Source organism: Nyctereutes procyonoides, unplaced genomic scaffold, assembly GCF_905146905.1.
Source record: "Nyctereutes procyonoides isolate TBG_1078 unplaced genomic scaffold, NYPRO_anot_genome, whole genome shotgun sequence".
NCBI classification, from domain to species: domain Eukaryota; kingdom Metazoa; phylum Chordata; class Mammalia; order Carnivora; family Canidae; genus Nyctereutes; species Nyctereutes procyonoides.
In genome coordinates this window covers 27,937,199-27,957,419 of record NW_026575020.1, presented here as the reverse complement: position 1 = coordinate 27,957,419, position 20,221 = coordinate 27,937,199, and the positions used below count along the sequence as shown (strand labels likewise).

General features: G+C 39.7%; 1 protein-coding gene and 1 pseudogene across 1 annotated transcript in view; one reads left to right on the top strand and one right to left on the bottom strand.

The window, feature by feature from the left end:
* The window catches only part of RPA1 (replication protein A1), a 76,837-nt gene that overhangs the window by 27,833 nt on the left and 28,783 nt on the right, over positions 1–20,221 (bottom strand). The window contains exon 5 of the mRNA XM_055336377.1: positions 18,149–18,237. Within this exon, the coding sequence (XP_055192352.1) occupies positions 18,149–18,237 (89 nt within the window). The remainder of the gene's footprint in view (positions 1–18,148; positions 18,238–20,221) is intronic.
* On the top strand, positions 10,148–10,531 carry LOC129516869 (28S ribosomal protein S17, mitochondrial-like; annotated as a pseudogene).

Genomic DNA, 20,221 nt, shown 5'->3' with positions numbered 1-20,221 from the left:
ATTCTTACTTGCTTCATGAAATATATTCAAAAGAATCAAAAGATTTGAACATTTAAAGATGAGATCCTTGGGTGGCTCAGCAGTTTAGCGTCGCCTTTGGCCCAGGGCGTGATCCTGGAGTCCCGGGATCAAGTCCCGGGATCGAGTCCCATGTCGGGCTCCCTGCATGGAGCCTGCTTCTCCTTCTGCCTGTGTCTCTGCCTCTCTCTCTGTGTGTGTCTCTCATGAATAAATAATAAAATCCTAAAAAAATTTTTTAATAAAAAAAATAAACATTTAAAGATGGAGCCATACAAATAAATCCCACTCCATCCTAGTTCTACTGTCTCAAACATATAAAGTCTCATCCTTGTTATCATGCCTGCTTCTTCAAGTATATTGCTGAGTAGGACATGGTCATTGGATGATGCTGATCTCTTAACATTTAATTTATATAAAAACGTAACTAACCTTTATGAGGTACCTAGGGTAATCAGATTACAGTAACAGAAAATAGAATAGTGGTTACTAGAGACTGGCCAGGAGTAGGGGATTGAGAGCTGTAGTTTATTTTTATTTATTTTTATTTTTTTTGAGAGCTGTAGTTTAATGAGTAGAGTTGAGTTTGAGATAATGATTGAAAAAGTTATGTAGGGATCCCTGGATGGCGCAGCGGTTTAGCGCCTGCCTTTGGCTCAGGGCACGATCCTGGAGACCCGGGATCGAATCCCACATCGGGCTCCCAATGCAGGGAGCCTGCTTCTCCTTCTGCCTGTGTCTCTGCCTCTCTCTCTCTCTCTGTGTGACTATCATAAATAAATAAAAATTAAAAAAAAAAAGTTATGTACAGGTGCCAGGATGACTCTGTCAGCAGAGCACACAACACTTGATCTCAGGGTTGTGAGTTCAGGTCCTACACTGGGTGTAGAGATTACTTATAAATAAATAAAATCTTAGGGCAGCCCGGGTAGGTCAGTGGTTTAGCGCCACTTTCAGCCCAGGGTGTGATCCTGGAGTCACAGGATCGATTCCCACGTCAGGTTCCCTGCATAGAGCCTGCTTCTCCCTCTGCCTGTGTCTCTGCCTCTCTCTTTCTCTCTCTCTCTCATGAATAAATAAATAAAATCCTAAAAAAATAAAATAAAATCTTAAAAAAAAGATTAAAAAAGAAGTTCTGGAGATGGATGTGAGACAGTTGTACAACAACGTGAATGTAATTAATGCGACCACACTACACACTTTAAAATGATTAAGATGTAAATTTTGTTGAGTATTTTACCATAATTTTCAATAATTTAATAACTTGCCTATTTACCTATATTGTAGGTTGAACATTTTTTGACATTTTAACATATGAATTAAAATGAATGTATTATAATTTCTTTCTTTTTTTCTTTCGTGTTTGGGAATTTTTAATTAAAAACAACACTAACAAAATACTGTTGAATATTTTACAACTAAACTAGGGTAATGGCTGCTGAAGAAATATCTATAGAGTATTAGGAGGGGGTCAGCTGGTCTTTGTTCAGAAACTCCATGCTGAACACATAAAAATCCTAATTATTCATGTTTAAATGCCTGCCAGTCTACATTTAGGTTAAAAAAATTATATATAGGGATCCCTGGGTGGCGCAGCAGTTTGGCGCCTGCCTTTGGCCCAGGGTGCAATCCTGGAGACCCGGGATTGAGTCCCACGTCGGGCTCCCGGTGCATGGAGCCTGCTTCTCCCTCTGCCTGTGTCTCTGCCTCTCTCTCTGTGTGACTATCATAAACAAATAATAAAAAAAAAATTAAAAAAAATTATATATAGGGCAGCCCGGGTGGTTCAGCGGTTTAGCACCTGCCTTCAGCTGGGGAAGTGATCCTGGAGTCCCAGGGTCGAGTCCCACATCAGGCTCCCTGCATGGAGCCTGCTTCTCCCTCTGCCGGTGTCTCTGCCTCTCTCTGTGTCTCTCATGAATAAATAAGATAAAATCTTTAAAAAAATTATATATATATTCCATTTGCAGTAGCTAAAAATCTATCAGATCTTTTCTCTCCCAGGATGTCTGGGTCGCTCAGTGGTTGAGGGTCTGCCTTTGGCTCAGGTTCTGATCCCAGGGTCCTGGGAACCCAGCAGGGAGCCTGCTTCTCCCTCTGCCTATGTCTCTGTCTCTCTATCTCTCATGAACAAATAAATTAAATCTTAAAAACAAAATCGGAATCTTTTGATTTGAGACAAGTGTAATTAACTGCTAACTATTTGAAGCAAAATTTGGTTTGCTGTGAGAATAAGAATTGAAGCCCAAATCCCTGCTCCACAATAGTTTTCTGGTGAGGACAAGAGACTTGGATTGAAAGTTTATTCCTTAAGAATCAGGCATTGTTTATTTACCCCCCTCAAAAGAGAGAGAGAGAGAGAGAGAGAGAGAGAGAGAAAGAAGAAAAAATCGGGGTGAGGGAGATGACAAGTTTTACACAAAAGTACTACAACAGTAACTCCTTTTGGTAAAAAGTATAATAGATATCTTGTGTATCTTTCTTTCACAGGTACTAAATCTGAAGCCACATAGAACTATGGTGCACAAGAAGCTAGAGCAGTTATGTTAGCACAACAAAGTATATGTCTTTCTTCTTTTTTTAAGATTTTATTTATTTATTCATAAGAGACACAGAGACAGAGAGAGGCAGAGACACAGGCAGAGGGAGAAGCAGGCTCCACGCAGGGAGCCCGAAATGGGACTCGATTTGGGGACCCGAGGATCAGGCCCTAGGCTGAAGGCAGACGCTTAACCACAGAGCCACCCGGGCTGCCCTTTCTTTCTTTTATTTTTTTTCTTCTTTTAAAATAAGCTCTAGACCTGATGTGGGGCTCAAACTCAGGCCCTCAAAATCAAGAGTTGCATTTTCTACCAACTGAGCCAGCCAGGCACCCCAAAACATACTTCTTTAAAAAAATTGACAGTATGTAATTTTTTAATACTAAGATAGATTAGAAAGGAAATAGGTAAAAATAATTCTATGGGAGCTAAATAGTATGGCTGATTTGAACTTGCTGAGAGTTTGATTACCAGAGGAGAGAGTAAAGAATGGACAGCATGGGATTCATCAGGAATCAAACCCACAGGTAATCAATCCCAAAGCCAAACTGCATGTCCTCGATATAATCTAATAGGTAATCTATGTGTTATAATTTCTTATCAGTACATAATATAATGGTACAGTGTATTACAACCACTGAATTCTCAGACTTGATGAAGCACAGTATACTTAACAAGAAACCAACAAATAATAGCTACCAATCTTTGTTTACTATGCGCCAGGTATAAGGTTAAATGTATTATTCCATTTAATCTTCAGGCCTAGGACAAAGATGGTATTATTATGTTCATTCAACAGATGAGGACACTGGGTTAAAGAGGCCAAGTAACTTGCCCAAAGTCACACACAGCTAGCAGGAGGCAGAACCTAACCCTAACCAGGTTTGTCTAACTAGACCCATCCACTTCGCCACCATCTAGTTAATCTTTAACTGTAAGCAACCAATTCTGGCAGACAAAACTCTAGTTACATAGAACATAACTAGGGAACCCTGGGTGGCGCAGCAGTTTAGCGCCTGTCTGCCTTTGGCCCAGGGTGCGATCCTGGAGACCTGGGATCGAATCCCACATCGGGCTCCCGGTGCATGGAGCCTGCTTCTCCCTCTGCCTATGTCTCTGCCTCTCTCTCTCTCTCTGTGACTATCATAAATAAATAAAAATTTAAAAAATTAAAAAAAAACATAACTAAGAACCATAATACCTAGTGATTATTCACTTATTAGAGTAATCTTTAACTCTGCGTTGGATCACACTTGCAAATCTGGCACAGGAGACAAGAGCATCTGAAACCAAATGGATGACAAAAGTCCTAGGGCATTCTAAATAGGAACAACTCCCTTTCAGTTTGTTTGTTTCTTTCTTTATTAAAATATTTTATTTATTCATTCATGTCAGAGAGTGAGAGAGAGGCAGAGACACAGGCAGAGGGAGAAGTAGGCTCCATGCAGGGAGCCCGACGCGGGACTTGCTCCCAGGACCCTGGGACCACGACCCAAGCCAAAGGCAGAGGCTCAACCACTGAGCCACCCAGGTGTCCCAACTGCCTTTCAATGTAATGCACTGCAACACAGCTACTGACCACAAACCTGAAATTAGTTTATGGCTAAATGAAAATCTTTCTAAAAACTGAAATTATACCCCAAAGCAGCAATGTAGGCAATCAACTAATGCTAATCTTCTGTTTTCTGCCACTTGCAAATGAAATCATTCTAGTAGATGAATCAAGTTCATAATTCTTAGACTCTTTTGCTCTATGATAGCTTCCTATCACTGTCCTGAACCAGAGGGAAATAGGAAATTTAAAAAGCAGACTCTTGGGCGTCCGGGTGGCTCAATGGTTGAGCAGCTGCCTTCCACTCAAGTCATGATCCCAGAGTCCTGGGATCCCCAGCTCAGCGGGGAGCCTGCTTCTCCTTCTCCCTGCTACTCCCTCTGCTCCTGTTCTCCCCTCTCTCTGTCAAATAAATAAATCCTAAAAAAAAAAAAAAAAAAAAGACAGACTGTTAGGGTACCTGGGTGGCTCAGCCTGGTTGAATGTTTGACTCTTGGTTTCAGCTAGGGTTATGATCTCAGGTTGGTGAGATGGAGCCCTGCATTGGGCTCCCCACTCAGTGGGGAGTCTGCTTCCCTTCTCCTTCTGCCACTCCCCCCACACCTCCCATCATGCTCTCTCTCAAATAAATAAATTTTAAAAAGAAAAAAAAGGAGACTCTAGCTCTGCAGGTTACTTGCATTCACACCTATCATTTCTATTATCATTATAATGGTGAGGCTGGCTCAGTCAGTGGAGCAAGCTTAGAGCATGGACTCTGGATCTCAGGATTGTGACCCATATAGGAGTATAGAGATTGCTTTAAAAAAGGTGGGGAGGCGGAGGGGGGTTGTGCCACACACTTCTGGGTGGTTCAGTTGGTTAAGTGGCTGCCTTTAGTAGCTACGGTCATGATCTCAGGGTCCTAAGATGGAGCCCCATGTCAGGCTCCTGGCTCAGTGGGGAGTCAGATTCTGACCTTCCCTCTACTGTTCTCCCTGCTTGTGCTCTCTCTTGCTCACAGGCACTCTCAAATAAATAAATAAAATCTTTAAAAAATATATATATATATATAATGGCAACTGAACCAGCTGAGAAAAATCAGCTAAAAGACCATGGAGTATACAGAGTAACAAGAACTCAATTTCTATTAGCAAGTACTTTCTTAACAACTGCAAAAAAATAAAAATCCAATCATAATCAGGCTGAAAAAAATTCTAACACCTCTTAATAATGAATAATACCTATTCCTAAATATTGCATAAGAAATTTAAATCTAAGTAAAATATTGTTAGAAATAGTATAGGTACATAGCAATGATACACATATTGACAAAAATATATACTGGTAGATACAGAAAATCATCCAATTCAGTCATATGAAACATGGAATGTGTTTGAAGTTTTATTCCTCACATTTGGAAAATTCTGTAAGTATCTGTATTTAATGTGGTACTAGTGCCAAACAATTTCAACTGCACATTTTGGAATTCCTCTGCTCATTTCCTGGATGGGTTTAGTCAATTAATTTTACCATTCACCGGATATGCCATGCCTGCCACGCAGCAGGTTCTGGGTTAAGTGCTAGAAGGATACAAATCTAACTTTACTTCTCACTAATAACAGTTTTCTTGCCTTCACAATAGACAATCAGAAACCATTTCTGTGAAATACACCATAAGTTAATAGTCACTGTAACAAAGCTATTTCCATGATGGCCCAAGTAACAAAGTGTTATTGATCTGGTTACAATGAAATTTAATAGCAAATAATCCTGAACAGTAAAATCTTCTCTCATACCTCTACACTTTAACAGACCCTGAAGAAATGGAAGAGCAAGTGGAATGCAGTATTGAGACAAAGGAGTTTTTTCCCTTGTTCTATAGTTCTGACCCCAAGCGGTAATTCTCTTTCAACTCCATCTTTATCTCAAATATTCTGTACCTGAAACACAAAATGTCTCAAGTAACCACTCAATCAAATATGACATAAAAAAAACATTAGAAATCTGGCCAAAGTTGATAAAGTTGGGCACAATTATCTCTCCCTCAACTGTACTGCGTCCAAAGATTTCACAGAGATGCTAACCACTGCTTTGTCCTGATAGCTGAGAAGATAACCAATGTGCTCATTTAAAAAAAAATTACTGCTGCAGAACAAATGTAATGTTCCAAAGTAAGATTTTAGAACTTTACCTAAATAGGCCCCAGATCTTCCTCTCCAATTTAAAGCACCAAGTCACTATGTTTTGTGTAGGTAAATATTAAAATCTAGACGGTTCCATTTCTGGAAGAAGAATGATGATCAATCTTCCCACTTCTAAAAATCATGTAGAATAATGAGAATGAAAACTCACTCTATACACAAATATCCCACAGAGACTACATCTTTAGTGAATTGAGGAGGGCAGAGAAAACTCACAAATTTTAAATTATGTGAAAAGTGAAGCTCAAGACACTACAAACGAAGAAACTAATTCTAAGACAGAAGCCTCATAGGTGATTTAAATATAAAAATGAAATTGTTTAAGTACTAGAATAAAACATGGGTGAATGCCTTAATAACTTTAGAGTAAGGAAGACATTTCTAACAATGGCTCAAAACTCCAAAGTTAAAAAAAAAAAAGACTGGAAAATTCAACTTCACAAAAAACAGCAACAACAAAAAAATTGCTGCATAGCAAAAAGCCACCATAAGCAAAGTAAAAGCCTTCATAACCCAGAGACAAAGGACTAATCTCCCTACTCTTTAAAGAACTCTCAAAACCGGAGAAGAAAAAGACAGCCCAGAATAAAAATGGAGAATACAACAATCAGTTCAGAGAATAAAAAGCCCTCAAATATTTAAAAGGATGCTCACGTTGCTCAGAACATAAACAGTACACTGAGATCTGTTTTCATCTAAGAGATTGGTAAAATTTCAGAAGATTAATAACTTACTCTATTGGCACAGCTGTGAAAAAACCAGTACTTTCATTCACTCCTGATGGGAATGCAGAATGTTACCATGCTACAGAGGGCAATCCAACCATATCCAACTACCACCGATACATCTATCCATTGATCTAGCAATCTCACTTCTGGCCATCAAACCCACTCTGCCCATATACCTGCATATGTATAAAATTATTCACTGCTGTACTGTTTTGATCGCTACAGCAAACAACCCAAGAGTCATCAACACAAGGCTAGTTAAATTATGGAAGAGTCACACAACAAAACACTCTATAACTGATTTTGGTTTTGTTTATTTTTTATTTTTTTAAAGATTTTATTTATTTATTCATGAGAGTCACAGAGAGAGAGAGGCAGAGACACAGGCAGAGGGAGAAACAGGCTCCATGTAGGGAGCCCCATGTGGGGTCCCCAGACCAGGATCATGCCCCTGAGCGGAAGGCAGATGCCCAACCACTGAGCCACCCAGGTGTCCCTGTTTTTATTTAAATAAGGAAGATCTCCCCTTCTCTCTATATATACATATATATATATGTGTGTGTGTCTCTGCCTCTCTCTCTCTGTGTCTCTATGAATAAATAAAGTCTTTAAACAAATTCCTTTTTTTTTTTTAAAGATTTTATTTATTTATTCAAGAGAGACACAGAGAGAGGCAGAGACATAGGCAGAGGGAGAGGCAGGCTCCTCGCTGGGAGCCCAACATGGGACTCAATCCCCCGACCTGGGAGCACAACCTGAGCCTAAGGCAGTTGACGCTCAACTGCTGAGCTACCCAGGCCTCCCAAGTCTCATTTGTTGAAGCAACTCACCTGCTGTGCTGGGGATATCCAAGTCACTTATCATCTCCTTCACCTTCATTTTTTCTCATGCTTAAAACAACTGATCTCTAAAATAGTTCCTTCTATTTCTAACATTCTGTGAGTGTGCTGACTACTGTGTGAGGGTTCAGGCCTGAGCTTCTCAAACTTTCCTTTCCATGGATTCCACTGGCGCAGATGGCTAGAACTGAGTCCCAGATAGGAAAACGAAGACAGGATGCAATTTACCTCTAGCACAAAAATTACTGGGATCCGATCTATTTATTCTTAGGCAAAAACCTGACTAATAAATTTTGATTAATGATAAGCTGAAAAATTACGATGGTAAGTTTAAATTAAGACAGTGAGGGCAGCCCCGGTGGCGCAGCGGTTTGGCACTGCCTGCAGCCTGGGGCGTGATCCTGGAGACCGAGGATCGAGTCCCACATCAGGCTCTCTGTATGATGCCTGCTTCTCCCTCTGCCTGTGTCTCTGCCTCTCTCTCTCTCTGTCTCTATGAATAAATAAATAAAATCTTTAAAAAAAAATTAAGACAGTGAATTAGTGTCCTTCAGTAGAAACCACCTAAGCACTTACCTCCTCCCTCCCTCCCTCCCTCCCTCCCTCCCTCCCTCCCTCCTCCCTCCCTCCTTCCTTCCTGATCTTATTTATTTATTCATGAGAGACACAGGGAGAAAGAGAGAGAAAGACAGGCAGAGACATAGGCAGAGGGAGAAGCAGGCTCCATGAAGGGAGCCCAACATGGGACTCAATCCCGGGGCTCCAGGATCACGCTCTGGGCCGAAGGCAGGAGCTAAACTGCTGAGCCACCCACGCGTCCCAGCACATTTCTTTATTAGGAGCAACAGAGTTTAAATTTTTTTTTAATTTTTATTTATTTATGATAGTCACACAGAGAGAGAGAGAGAGAAAGAGAGGCAGAGACACAGGCAGAGGGAGAAGCAGGCTTCATGCACCGGGAGCCCGACGTGGGATTCGATCCCAGGTCTCCAGGATCGCGCCCTGGGCCAAAGGCAGGCGCTAAACCTTTGTGCCACCCAGGGATCCCCTAAAGGTAGTTTTTTTTTTAATTTTTATTTATTTATGATAGTCACACACACACACACACACACACACACACACACACACACACACACAGAGAAGCAGAGACACAGGCCAAGGGAGAAGCAGGCTCCATGAACCGGGAGCCTGACGTGGGATTCGATCCCGGGTCTCCAGGATCGCACAGAGTTTAATTTTAACTGGAACAGTTACTTCTCTAAGCCAAAAAACCCCAAAAACATCTATTTAATTTCCTATTGTGAAATCAATTGGGAAAGATAAAGAAAATACATGGTGGACAACGTTAAGTAAGTAAAATCATATATATAACTTTTGGCATCTTTATACTGAACTGAAAAGTCATTTTTAATTTTTTAAAGATGTCATGTTTATAGTTAAAATAGCTAGTATAAGGTATTGATTTAGGGACACCTGGGTGGCTCAGCGGTTTAGAGCCTGCCTTTGGCCCAGGGTGTGATCCTGGAGTCCTGGGATCAAGTCCCACATCGGGCTTCCTGCAGGGAGCCTGCTCCTCCCTCTGCCTATGCCTCTGCTTCTCTGTGTGTGTGTCTTTCATGAATAAATAAATAAAATATTAAAAATATATAAAGTATTGATTTAACAAATTATGTAAACTCTTAAAATTATTCAATACCTTTCCTTAAAGATATGTATTTCTCATAAATTGTGTCAGAAATTCTTTTCTGAATATTCATATTGACCATCATCTTTTCAGATTTAGTTAAAAAAATTAACTGGTAGGGATGCCTGGGTGGTTCAGCAGTTGAGTGTCTGCTTTTGATACAGGGCATGATCCCAAAGTCCCGGGATCGAGTCCTTACAGGGAACCTGCTTCTCCTTCTGCCTATATCTCTGCCTCTCTCTCTCGCTGTCTCTCATGAATGAATAAATAAAATCTTAAAAAAAAATTTAACTGATAGTGAAAAACAATCCAATTTAAAAATGGGCAGAAGACATGAAACGATGTTCAATATCACTCATCATCCAGGAAACACCAATCATAACTATAATGAGATATCACCTCACACCTGTCAAAATGGCTAAAATAAAAAATACAAGAAACAAGTGTTGGCAAAGATGTAGAGAAAAAGGAACCGTCGTGCACAGTTGGTGGGAATGCAAACTGGAGCAGCCACAGTGGAAGAGTACAGAAGTTCCTCAAAAAAAATTAACTACCAGGACACATCCAGGGAAAGGAGAGCCAGGAGGTAACCAAAGCCACATAATGTCAGTAGTTTGTTCATCTGCCCATGCCAAATGGATCATGTGGAAGGTGACTGGAACAGCAATACAAAAAAACAGCCAAAGGGAGAGTGACCAGGCTTATTTTGGATCCCCACTTATTAAACCATTTTAATAAGTGAAAAACCTACTTCGTTCATGATGCTCTTTAACAATACACTGTTGGAGATATTGTGCTTCTCAAAGCTCTGTCTCATGAATAAAAAGCACATGAAACATGAATGGGCCAAGACCATATTCAAAGTTGGATAAGTCATAGGTCCAGTGACCAGAAAACCCCGTGCAAGAACCTATGTGGAAGGCCCAGTCAGCTTGGAAACCACCTTCCAAAAATATGGAAGAACTCAATAGCTCTTTAGCACAGTAAGGAGAACTAGAAGAAGGAGACAAAGGGAAAGAAGTAAAGTTTACTTTATTGAAAAAGAAATTTTTCTAAGTTTCATTACAAAATGTCCAATTTCTCTTCTGGTGTTTATGGAATAGCTAAAAGTAAATGAAGCAAAGTCTTTCTTAAAATTTTTCACAGAAGCTTAAAGTCATGTTCTAAATTTCTTATTCATTGGACATATTTTCCTCTTAGGGTAAGTGTGTCTAGCAATCCCCTGCATTGTTCTATAAGCTCACTGTTTTAGAAGGTGTAGTTTTTTTTTTTTTTCATTCAAAGGAATCTTGAATTTCTCTTAGAATCTTTATTTGGGGAGGAGAAAAACCTTTTGCTATCATAAAACAGAAAGACACATTAAGTGAATATTTATTTTTGATGGTATATATTTGAAATTAATTTTTTTCTTTGATTTAACCAATTACAAATGGAAATATTGGGGACAGACATCAGACTAAAGTCTGCATTAATACAAATGTTGACACACAGAAAATAAAATTTGAAAATTAGAAAAAAAAGTATACCATATGATCCATAATTCCACTATTGGTATTTACCCCAAGAACATGAAAACACTAATTTGAAAAGATATACGCATCCCTATGATTATAGCATTATTTACAATAGCCAAATTATGGAAGCAGCCCAAGCATCCACTGGTAGATGAATGGATAAAGAAGATGTGGCATTATTCAGCCACACACACACATACACACACAAATTTTGCCATTTGCAACAACATAGATGGAGTTCAAAAATATAATGCTAAGTGAAATAAGCCTGAGAAAGACAAATATCACATGATGTCACTCATATGTGGAATTTAAGAAATAAAACAAATAAATAAACAAAAAAATGGGACAAACCGAAGAACAGATGGTAACCAGAGGGGAGGGGAGTGGGCAGATGGGTGAAATAGGTAATGGGAATTAAGAGTACACTTATTAATATTGTGCAGAACTGCTAAATCACTATATTGTACACCTGAAACTAATAAAATACTATATGTTAACTATACAGGAATTAAAATTTTATTATTTATTTATTAAGTGTACACAAAACTCTTTGACTTTTAAAATTATGTATAGGACAAGATGGAGTAAGAGACCAGGTTTATCCTCACACCTAAAACAAGCAAAAAAGAAGACAAAATATATGAAACAAATGCTTTTCAGGATATTGGACATTAAGCATTGAAGATACTGACCCTGAGACACAGGAAACAAACAAGGTGAGTGAGAATGTGCCAGCTTACTGCCTTGAGAGTTTCTAGATTGTGACACAGATAGTGGGCCTGGAATTGAGATGGAGCTAAGAGTCTGGGGAGATATCAAGACATCTTATCTTGAGTTCTCAGGTCAGAGTACCAGAGAAGGGAGAGCTGCAGAGAGAGAGAGCGTGACCTCCAGAGATCTGTAAAGGTTCCCCTTAAATAGTTAGCTGAGTGGGATCCCTGGGTGACACAGCGGTTTGGCGCCTGCCTTTGGCCCAGGGCGTGATCCTGGAGACCCGGGATCGAATCGCACGTCGGGCTCCTGGTGCATGGAGCCTGCTTCTCCCTCTGCCTATGTCTCTGCCTCTTTCTCTGTGTGTGACTACCATAAATAAATAAAAATTAAAAAAAAAAATAGTTAGCTGAGTACTGGTTGGCTGTGTGTGCGCAGAAACTATCTGAGGCCAGTGAAGAAACATCTGAGAGGACCAGAGGGAATGCTGGCAGTGATTTATATTGAGCTAGAAACAGTACCTGTTTCTAATAACAGAATAGAAAACTTCATATTCATGGAGAATTGCATAGGATATTCTGACAGGCTATGTTTCTCTACTATGAATAACTAGACATGGAATAAATGCCCCTCTCTGATCCCATCTAAAAAAAAATTTTTTTTTAAGATTTTATTTATGTATCCATGAGATAGAGAGAGAGAGAGGCAGAGGGAGGAGCAGGCTCCTCGCAGGAAGCCTGATGTAGGATCGGGACTCAATCCCGAACCTGGGACCACACCCTAAGCCGAAGGCAGATGCTCAACCACTGAGCCACCCAGACATTCCTCCATCTAACAAATCTTAAAAGCAATAACTCCCAAAATCAAACTGATTCCCAGTAACTTAATTGAATCCCTGAAAAAAAGCTCAAGAATTATTATAGTAGGTACCTAACAAGAATCAAAACTTGTGGCATCCAATCAAATATTACCAGGAACACAAAGCAGCAGGAAAACACATTTGATAATGAGGAAGGAAAAAAAAAATCAACTGGTAAAAACAGACCAAGAACTGATAAAGAAATGTTGGAATTAGCAGACAAGAACATTAAAAAACAAAGAAAATACAAAACAAAGAAAGTTATAATTATATTCTGTATATCCTAAAAGTTAAGTAGAGACATAGAGAATATAACAAAGACCCAAACTGAGCTTCTAAAGATGAAAATTACGACGACAGAGAAAAAGAACATACCAGGTAGGATTAATAGCAGATGAGACAAGATTAGTGAACTCGAATGCCCAGCAATAGAAACTATCCAAAATGAAACAGAAAAAGAAGAAAAACAAAAACCCCAGCATCGGGCAGCCCCCGTGGCTTAGGGGTTTAGCGCCACCTTCAGTCCGGGGCCTGATCCTAGAGACCCTAGAGTCCCATGTCGGGCTCCCTGCATGGAGCCTGCTTCTCCCTCTGCCTGTCTGTGTCTCTGCCTCACTCTCCTGTGTCTCAAATAAATAAGTAAAATCTTAGGGGAAAAAAAAAAAAAAAAAAAAAAACCCAGCATCAATAAACTATGAGACAACTTCAAGCAGCTTATATATATATAATTGGAGGCGCAAAGGATATTTAAGAAATAATGGCCAAAATTTTTCCAAATTTGATGAAAACTATACGCACAGATCCAAGAAGCTCAATGAACACCAAGACACAAAGAAAATGACTTCAAGGTACATCACAATAGGGATCCCTGGGTGGCGCAACGGTTTGGCGCCTGCCTTTGGCCCAGGGTGCGATTCTGGAGACCCCGGATCGAATCCCACATCGGGCTCCCAGTGCATGGAGCCTGCTTCTCCCTCTGCCTATGTCTCTGCCTCTTTCTCTCTCTCTGTGTGACTATCATAAAATAAATAAAAATTAAAAAAAATTTAAAAAAAGGTACATCACAATCAAATCGCTCAAAACTAATGATACAAAATTGTAAAGTGGTCAGAGAAAAAGTCATGTTAAAAACAGGACAGGGATCCCTGGGTGGCGCAGCGGTTTGGCGCCTGCCTTTGGCCCAGGGCGCGATCCTGGAGACCCGGGATCGAATCCCACGTCGGGCTCCCGGTGCATGGAGCCTGCTTCTCCCTCTGCCTGTGTCTCTGCCTCTCTCTCTCTCTCTGTGTGTGACTATCATAAATAAATAAAAATTAAAAAAAAAAAAAAAAAAACAGGACAAAAATAGGGACGGTCACAGATTCCTCTTAGGGTAACATGCAAGCAAAAGGACATCTTCAAAATACAGAAAAGAAAAAGGTGCCTGGGTGGCTCAGTCAGTTAAGTGGCCAGGTAATAAGTGCCAACTTTTGATTTCAGCTCTGGTCATGATCTCAGGGTCCTGGGACTGAGCCCCTGTGTTGGGGTCCCCACTCAGCCAGGAGTTTGCTTCAGGATTCTCTTTCTCTCTCTGTCCCCCACCTCTAAAATAGATAAATCGAAAAGAAATAAAAGAAAAGAAAGAAAACTACTTGGAATTCTGTGCCTAGCAAAAATCTCTTTCAGAGTCAAAGGCGAAATATTTTTCAGACCTTAAAAAGCTGAAAGAATTCATCCTTTGCATATCTCCACTACAAGAAATGCTAGGGGGATCCCTGGGTGGCGCAGCGGTTTGGCGCCTGCCTTTGGCCCAGGGCGCGATCCTGGAGACCCGGGATCGAATCCCACGTCGGGCTCCCGGTGCATGGAGCCTGCTTCTCCCTCTGCCTGTGTCTCTGCCTCTCTCTCTCTCTCTCTCTCTCTCTCTCTCTCTCTCTCTCTCTCTCTGTGTGACTATCATAAATAAATAAAAAAATTAAAAAAAAAAAAAGAAAGAAATGCTAGGGACGCCTGGGTGGCTCAGCGGCTGAGCTTCTGCCTTTGGCTCAGGACGTGATCCAGGAGTTGCAGGATCGAGTCCCGTATTGGGCTCCTGCACGGAGCCTGCTTCTCCCTCTGCCTGTGTCTCTCATGAATAAGTAAAATAAAATCTTTTTTAAAAAATCCTAAATAACACTGAAAAATATAGATCTAGACAAAGGCATAAAGAAAACCAGAAACGGCAACTATATAAGTGAATACCTAAGATTTTAAGTAAGTCTCTTTAAAAGATAACTATTTAAACAAAGATAATTACAATATACTATGAGACTTATAAATGGTAAAATGTGTGACATCCATAGTACAAAGACTGGGAGGAGAGAAAAAGTAGTAAGATTCTCATACTATTAAGTGAAGTAGTTGTAGCATCACTCAAAGGTAGACCTTAATAAGTTAGAGTGCACACTATAAACCTTAAACCAACCACTAGAATAGCAAAATACAGGCAATAGTTCTTAAGTCCACAAAGGAAATAAAAGGGAACACACAAAATATTCAATCCGAAAAAAGGCAGAGGGGAAAAAGGGAGGAAAAAGCCCAGATGGGACAAATAAAAAACAAATAGCAAGATCATAGACTTAAACCTAACCATATCTATAATTATATTAAATGTAAATGGTCTAGACACCCCAGTTAAAAGGAAGAAATTATCAAATTGGATAAAAGAGCAAGACCCACCTATATGCTGCTTACAAGAAATACAGTTAATATAAAGACATAAATAGGTGAAAAGTTAAAGGATGAAAAAAGATAAACCACACTAATACTAACTAAAAGAAAAATGAAATGGTTATACATTTTTCAAACTTGATTCTCTAGGATTTTTATTATCAAAAATGAAGTGGTTACATTAATAGCAGACAAAGATTTCAGAGCATAGAATTTTGTCAATGATAAAGTCATTTCATAATGATAAAGTAGTCAGTTCATAAAGAGAACATTAACAATCCTAAATGTTTAATGCACTAAATAACAGAGCTTCAGGATACACGAAGCAAAACCTAATACCTCGAGGAAAAAATCCATAATTATAGACCTTCTCAATAACATAGAACAAGTCAATAGAAAATCAGTACTTGAACAATACTATAAACTAACTTGAACTGACATTTTTTTATTGATAGGACACTGTGCCCAACAAAAGAATACACATTCTTCTCAAGTACATAGAAAACTGACCAAGAGAGATCACAACTTAGGACAATAAAATAACAGGTTAGGTCACACAATGTATGATATTTATCCATATTCAAACTAAATTACATATCAGTAACAGCTTTCTGGAAAATTTCTAAATATTTGAAACCAAATACACTTAAAAAGTAACATAATATCAAAGAAGAAATTAAAAGGGAGCCTGATGCGGGACTCAATTCCAGGACTCCAGGATCACGCCCTGGGCCAAAGGCAGGCGCTAAACCATTGAGCCACCCAGGCGTCCCAAAAGCTGCTTTTGATCACAGAGATGTAACAAAAAAGCAGGTGGCCACTGTTGTTGCACTTATTTAATAAAAATAAAAGATAAATTAAAATAAAAGGCCCCAGAGACATAACAAAGAATAAATGTGGTCTCTACCTTCCTGGAGTTTACTCATGGCCTGGCAATAAACACAGAAATTATTCTAAAAACTACTGGTGTGTTGAGTGCTATCAAAAAAGTACAGATGATATGGTTTACATTTTTTATTATATTACTTAAGGGCAGCCCGGGTGGCTCAGGGGTTATCCTGGAGACCCGAGATTGAGTCCCATGTGGGCTCCTTGCATGGAACCTGCTTCTCCCTCTCCCTGTGTCTCTGCCTCTACCCCGCTCTGTGTCTCTCCATGAATAAATAAATAAAATCTTAAAAAAAATTTATTTTTAAGTAATCTCTATACCCAACATGGGGCTCAAACTCACAAACCCAAGATCAACTGCTGCCTGTTCTGACTGAGCTAGCTAGGTGCTCTTGCTTTACATTTTTTAAAAACAAAAATGAAAAAATAAAAAACCAAAAATGTATATTTAAGAAAGTACATTTCTCATTAACATTACTTCTATGATTTGCCTTCCCCCCCGCCAAGTTTTATTTATTTAAGTAATCCCTACCCCCAACGTGGGACTCAAATTCACAACCCCAAGAATAAGAGTCACACACTCCTCTGACTGAGCCAGCCAGGTGCCCCTATGTATTTATTTTTAATCTATTGTAAGTGGGATCTTTTTCCAGTACAGTTTCTAATTTTTCCTCCTTTCCTAATGTGAGATTGTGATATTGTGATCTAAGTATTTTTTGGCCTTTATCCATGGTTCCTGGCACAGAACTCTTAAAACCCTTGTAATTTCCTAAGTGTTAAGAGGAAGAAGGGTAGCCTACTTATAAGAAGCCCATTTCAACCACACCTGAGCGTCAGTGAGAAGACTTCTGGAAAGCCCCTAAGACTGGGGATGGTTGCTAGGGGAACCAACCATGTGATTAGAGTTAGAACTTTCAGCATCCATCCCCTACCTCTGAGGGGAAAAGGACTGGAGGATGAACCAATGGCCAATGACCAACAATTTAATCCATCATGCCTAGCTAAAGAGGCCTCCATAAAAACGGAAAATGACAGGGTTTGGGAGCTTCTGTTGGTGAAGATGTGGAAGTTCTGGTAGGATGGTGCACCCTGAGAGAGTACAGAAAATCTGCACTCCTTCCGACACACCTTGCCCAGTGTACCTCTTCTACCTGGTTGTTCGCTTGAGTTCTGTGAGACACTCTAGCCCTTTAATCTAATCGAACCTGAGGAGGGGGTTGTGGAAACCTCCAATCTATAGCTAATTGGTCAGAAGCACAGGTAACTACCTAGACTTTTGACTAGAATCTGAACTGGGGCTTGGGGGTGGTGGAGGGGTATGGAGGAAGCTTTGTGGAACTCAGTGTTTACCTGTGGAATCTGATGCTAATTTTAGGCATACAGTATTTTTTTTTAAAGATTTTATTTATTTATTCATGAGACACACACACACACACACACACACACACACACACACACACACAGAGACAGAGACATAGGCATAGAGAGAAGCAGGCTCCATGCAGGGAGCCCGACATGGGACTCGATCCCGGGTCTCCAGGATCACACCCTGGGCCCAAGGCAGGCGCTCAACCACTGAGCCACCCAGGCGTCCCTAGGCATACAGTATTAGAACTAAACTGAACTGTAGGACAACCAGCCAGTGTCCACAGAGAATTAGAGAACTGCTTGGTGTGGGACAAATACCACACTTCTGGTGACAGACAAGCCAGAAATATGAAAGAAGTTTTGTGTAGAGAAAAACAGAGGAGAGGGTCAGCCTTTGAAGTCCTAGCATCATTTCTTTAACTTGGAAAAACCTAAAAGAATAACCCAGTTCCTAAACCCCCAAATCACTAGTTTTAGTAAGACCAAGAAATCAAACTGAACCCTAAAGGTACAATTCTGGATCTATAAAGAAGTATTCAACTGAGAGCTACAACCTATAAAAAAGCATTTTACCTTCATTATAGGGCACAGGATTGCCAATCTTTATTCCAACTGCTTCAGCTGATTTCAAAATGTTTAACTCCATCAAAATAACTACTCTCCTATGAAGGCAAAGAAATAGAAACAAGTTAGAAAAAAATCAATTTAGAACCCCTTCAAATGACAAACTACTTAAAAAGCTTTCCCTAATAATCATTTTTGATAAAACTATTTCCATTTGTCAACAGGTTTTCATTACTGAATAACTAGAGAAATAGATGATATCAATTCCCATGTAAATATTTCCCTTAATCTTTCACTGCATCATTATCAAGGCTTTTTATGATTGCAAGGTTTTCATTTTCTATCTAGTCCTTTAGTTAAAATGCAGTGTCCTTACCACAAACCATATCTTCAAGGAGCAAATGACATGATCAGAATTTAGATTATTAAACACAATAAAATGAGGCACAACAAAAGATGATCTGTTTTCAGAAACATACACTTACCTCAACAATTACCTTTTCCCAGTGAAAATCGTTACAACTGTAGCCATTTAAAAAATGATTATTATCTAAGAATCTACAGGCTTTCATCTACTTTTAACTCTTATTAAAACCTTTCAATAACTCTCAAGAACCTTAAGCCAAAAATAAAATCTTTCATACATGCCTACAAGGCTCTGTGTGATCTAGCCTTGCCAATCTCTTTAGCCCATCTCATACCACTTCCTTGAGATGCTCTGCTCTCCAGCCATTCTGACTGCTTTCAGTTCTCGGTATATGCCATGCTCTCTCCTGCCACAAAGCCTTTGTATATGCTGCTTGCTGAATGTGAGGGCATTCTCTCATTCCGCTCAGCTAGTACTTGTTTTTTGCTTTCATCTCAAACATCACTTCAAGAGACACTGCCTTCATCTTTAGTTCAGATTACGTTTCTGTTACACTGTTTTTTACTGCCATGACTTTTTTCTTTCACGTTACTTCTCTCAGGTTTAATTAATGTATATTAATACAGAATTATGAACATAGAATTTGTGTTCAATTATTCATTTATATAAATTTTATATACTCATAATTTCATTATCAGTCTCTCCTACTAGACAGAACTTTTTTTTAAATAAATTAACTTTTTATTGGTGTTCAATTTACCAACATACAGAATAACACCCAGTGCTCATCCCGTCAAGTGTCCCCCTCAGTGCCCGTCACCCACTCACCCCCACCCCCCGCCCTCCTCCCCTTCCACCACCCCTAGTTCATTTCCCAGAGTTAGGAGTCTTTATATTCTGTCTCCCTTTCTGATATTTCCCACACATTTCTTCTCCCTTCCCTTATATTCCCTTTCACTATTATTTATATTCCCCAAATGAAGGAGAACATACACTGTTTGTCCTTCTCTGATTGACTTACTTCACTCAGCTAGACAGAACTTTCAACAAGAGCAGGTGGCCTCCAGGTATCCACAGTTGTTGCTTAATACATACTTGAATGAGAATGTCATGACCATGTGTGTATTTGAAAAAGAAGTGAAACATGAAGAAGGAATCTGAGGGAAACACAGTGGAGGCAGGGAGACCAAAGGAAGAGAACTGATGGTGGCCTCTACCAGAGTCATGGCAATGGAGATAAAAAGTAGATGGCTTTAAAGCAATATATATATTTTTTAGGATTTCATTTATTTATTTTAGAGAGAAAAATGTGTGAGCAGGGGGAGGGGCAGAGGGAGAGAGAATCTCCAGCTGACTCCATGCTAAGCACTGAGCCTGATTCAGGGCCGATCCCACAACCCCAAGACTATGATTCAAGACAAAACCAAAAGTCAGACATTCAACCAACTAAGCCACTGAGGAACCCTCTAGCACAATATTTAAGCAATAACAAACCGAATTTCACCATGTTGTGGTCTTCAAATGGTCTGATTGCTATAACCTGGACTTTTATATACAATTGATGAGTTTCTGCTACCTTTATCAGGCTTTCATATCAAAGTTATATTACTTAAGGGCGCCTGGGTGGATCAGTAGGTTAAAGTGTCTGCCTTTGACTCAGGGTCAATGATCTCAGGGCCCTGAGATTCAGCCCCATGCTGGGCTCTCTGCTTGCA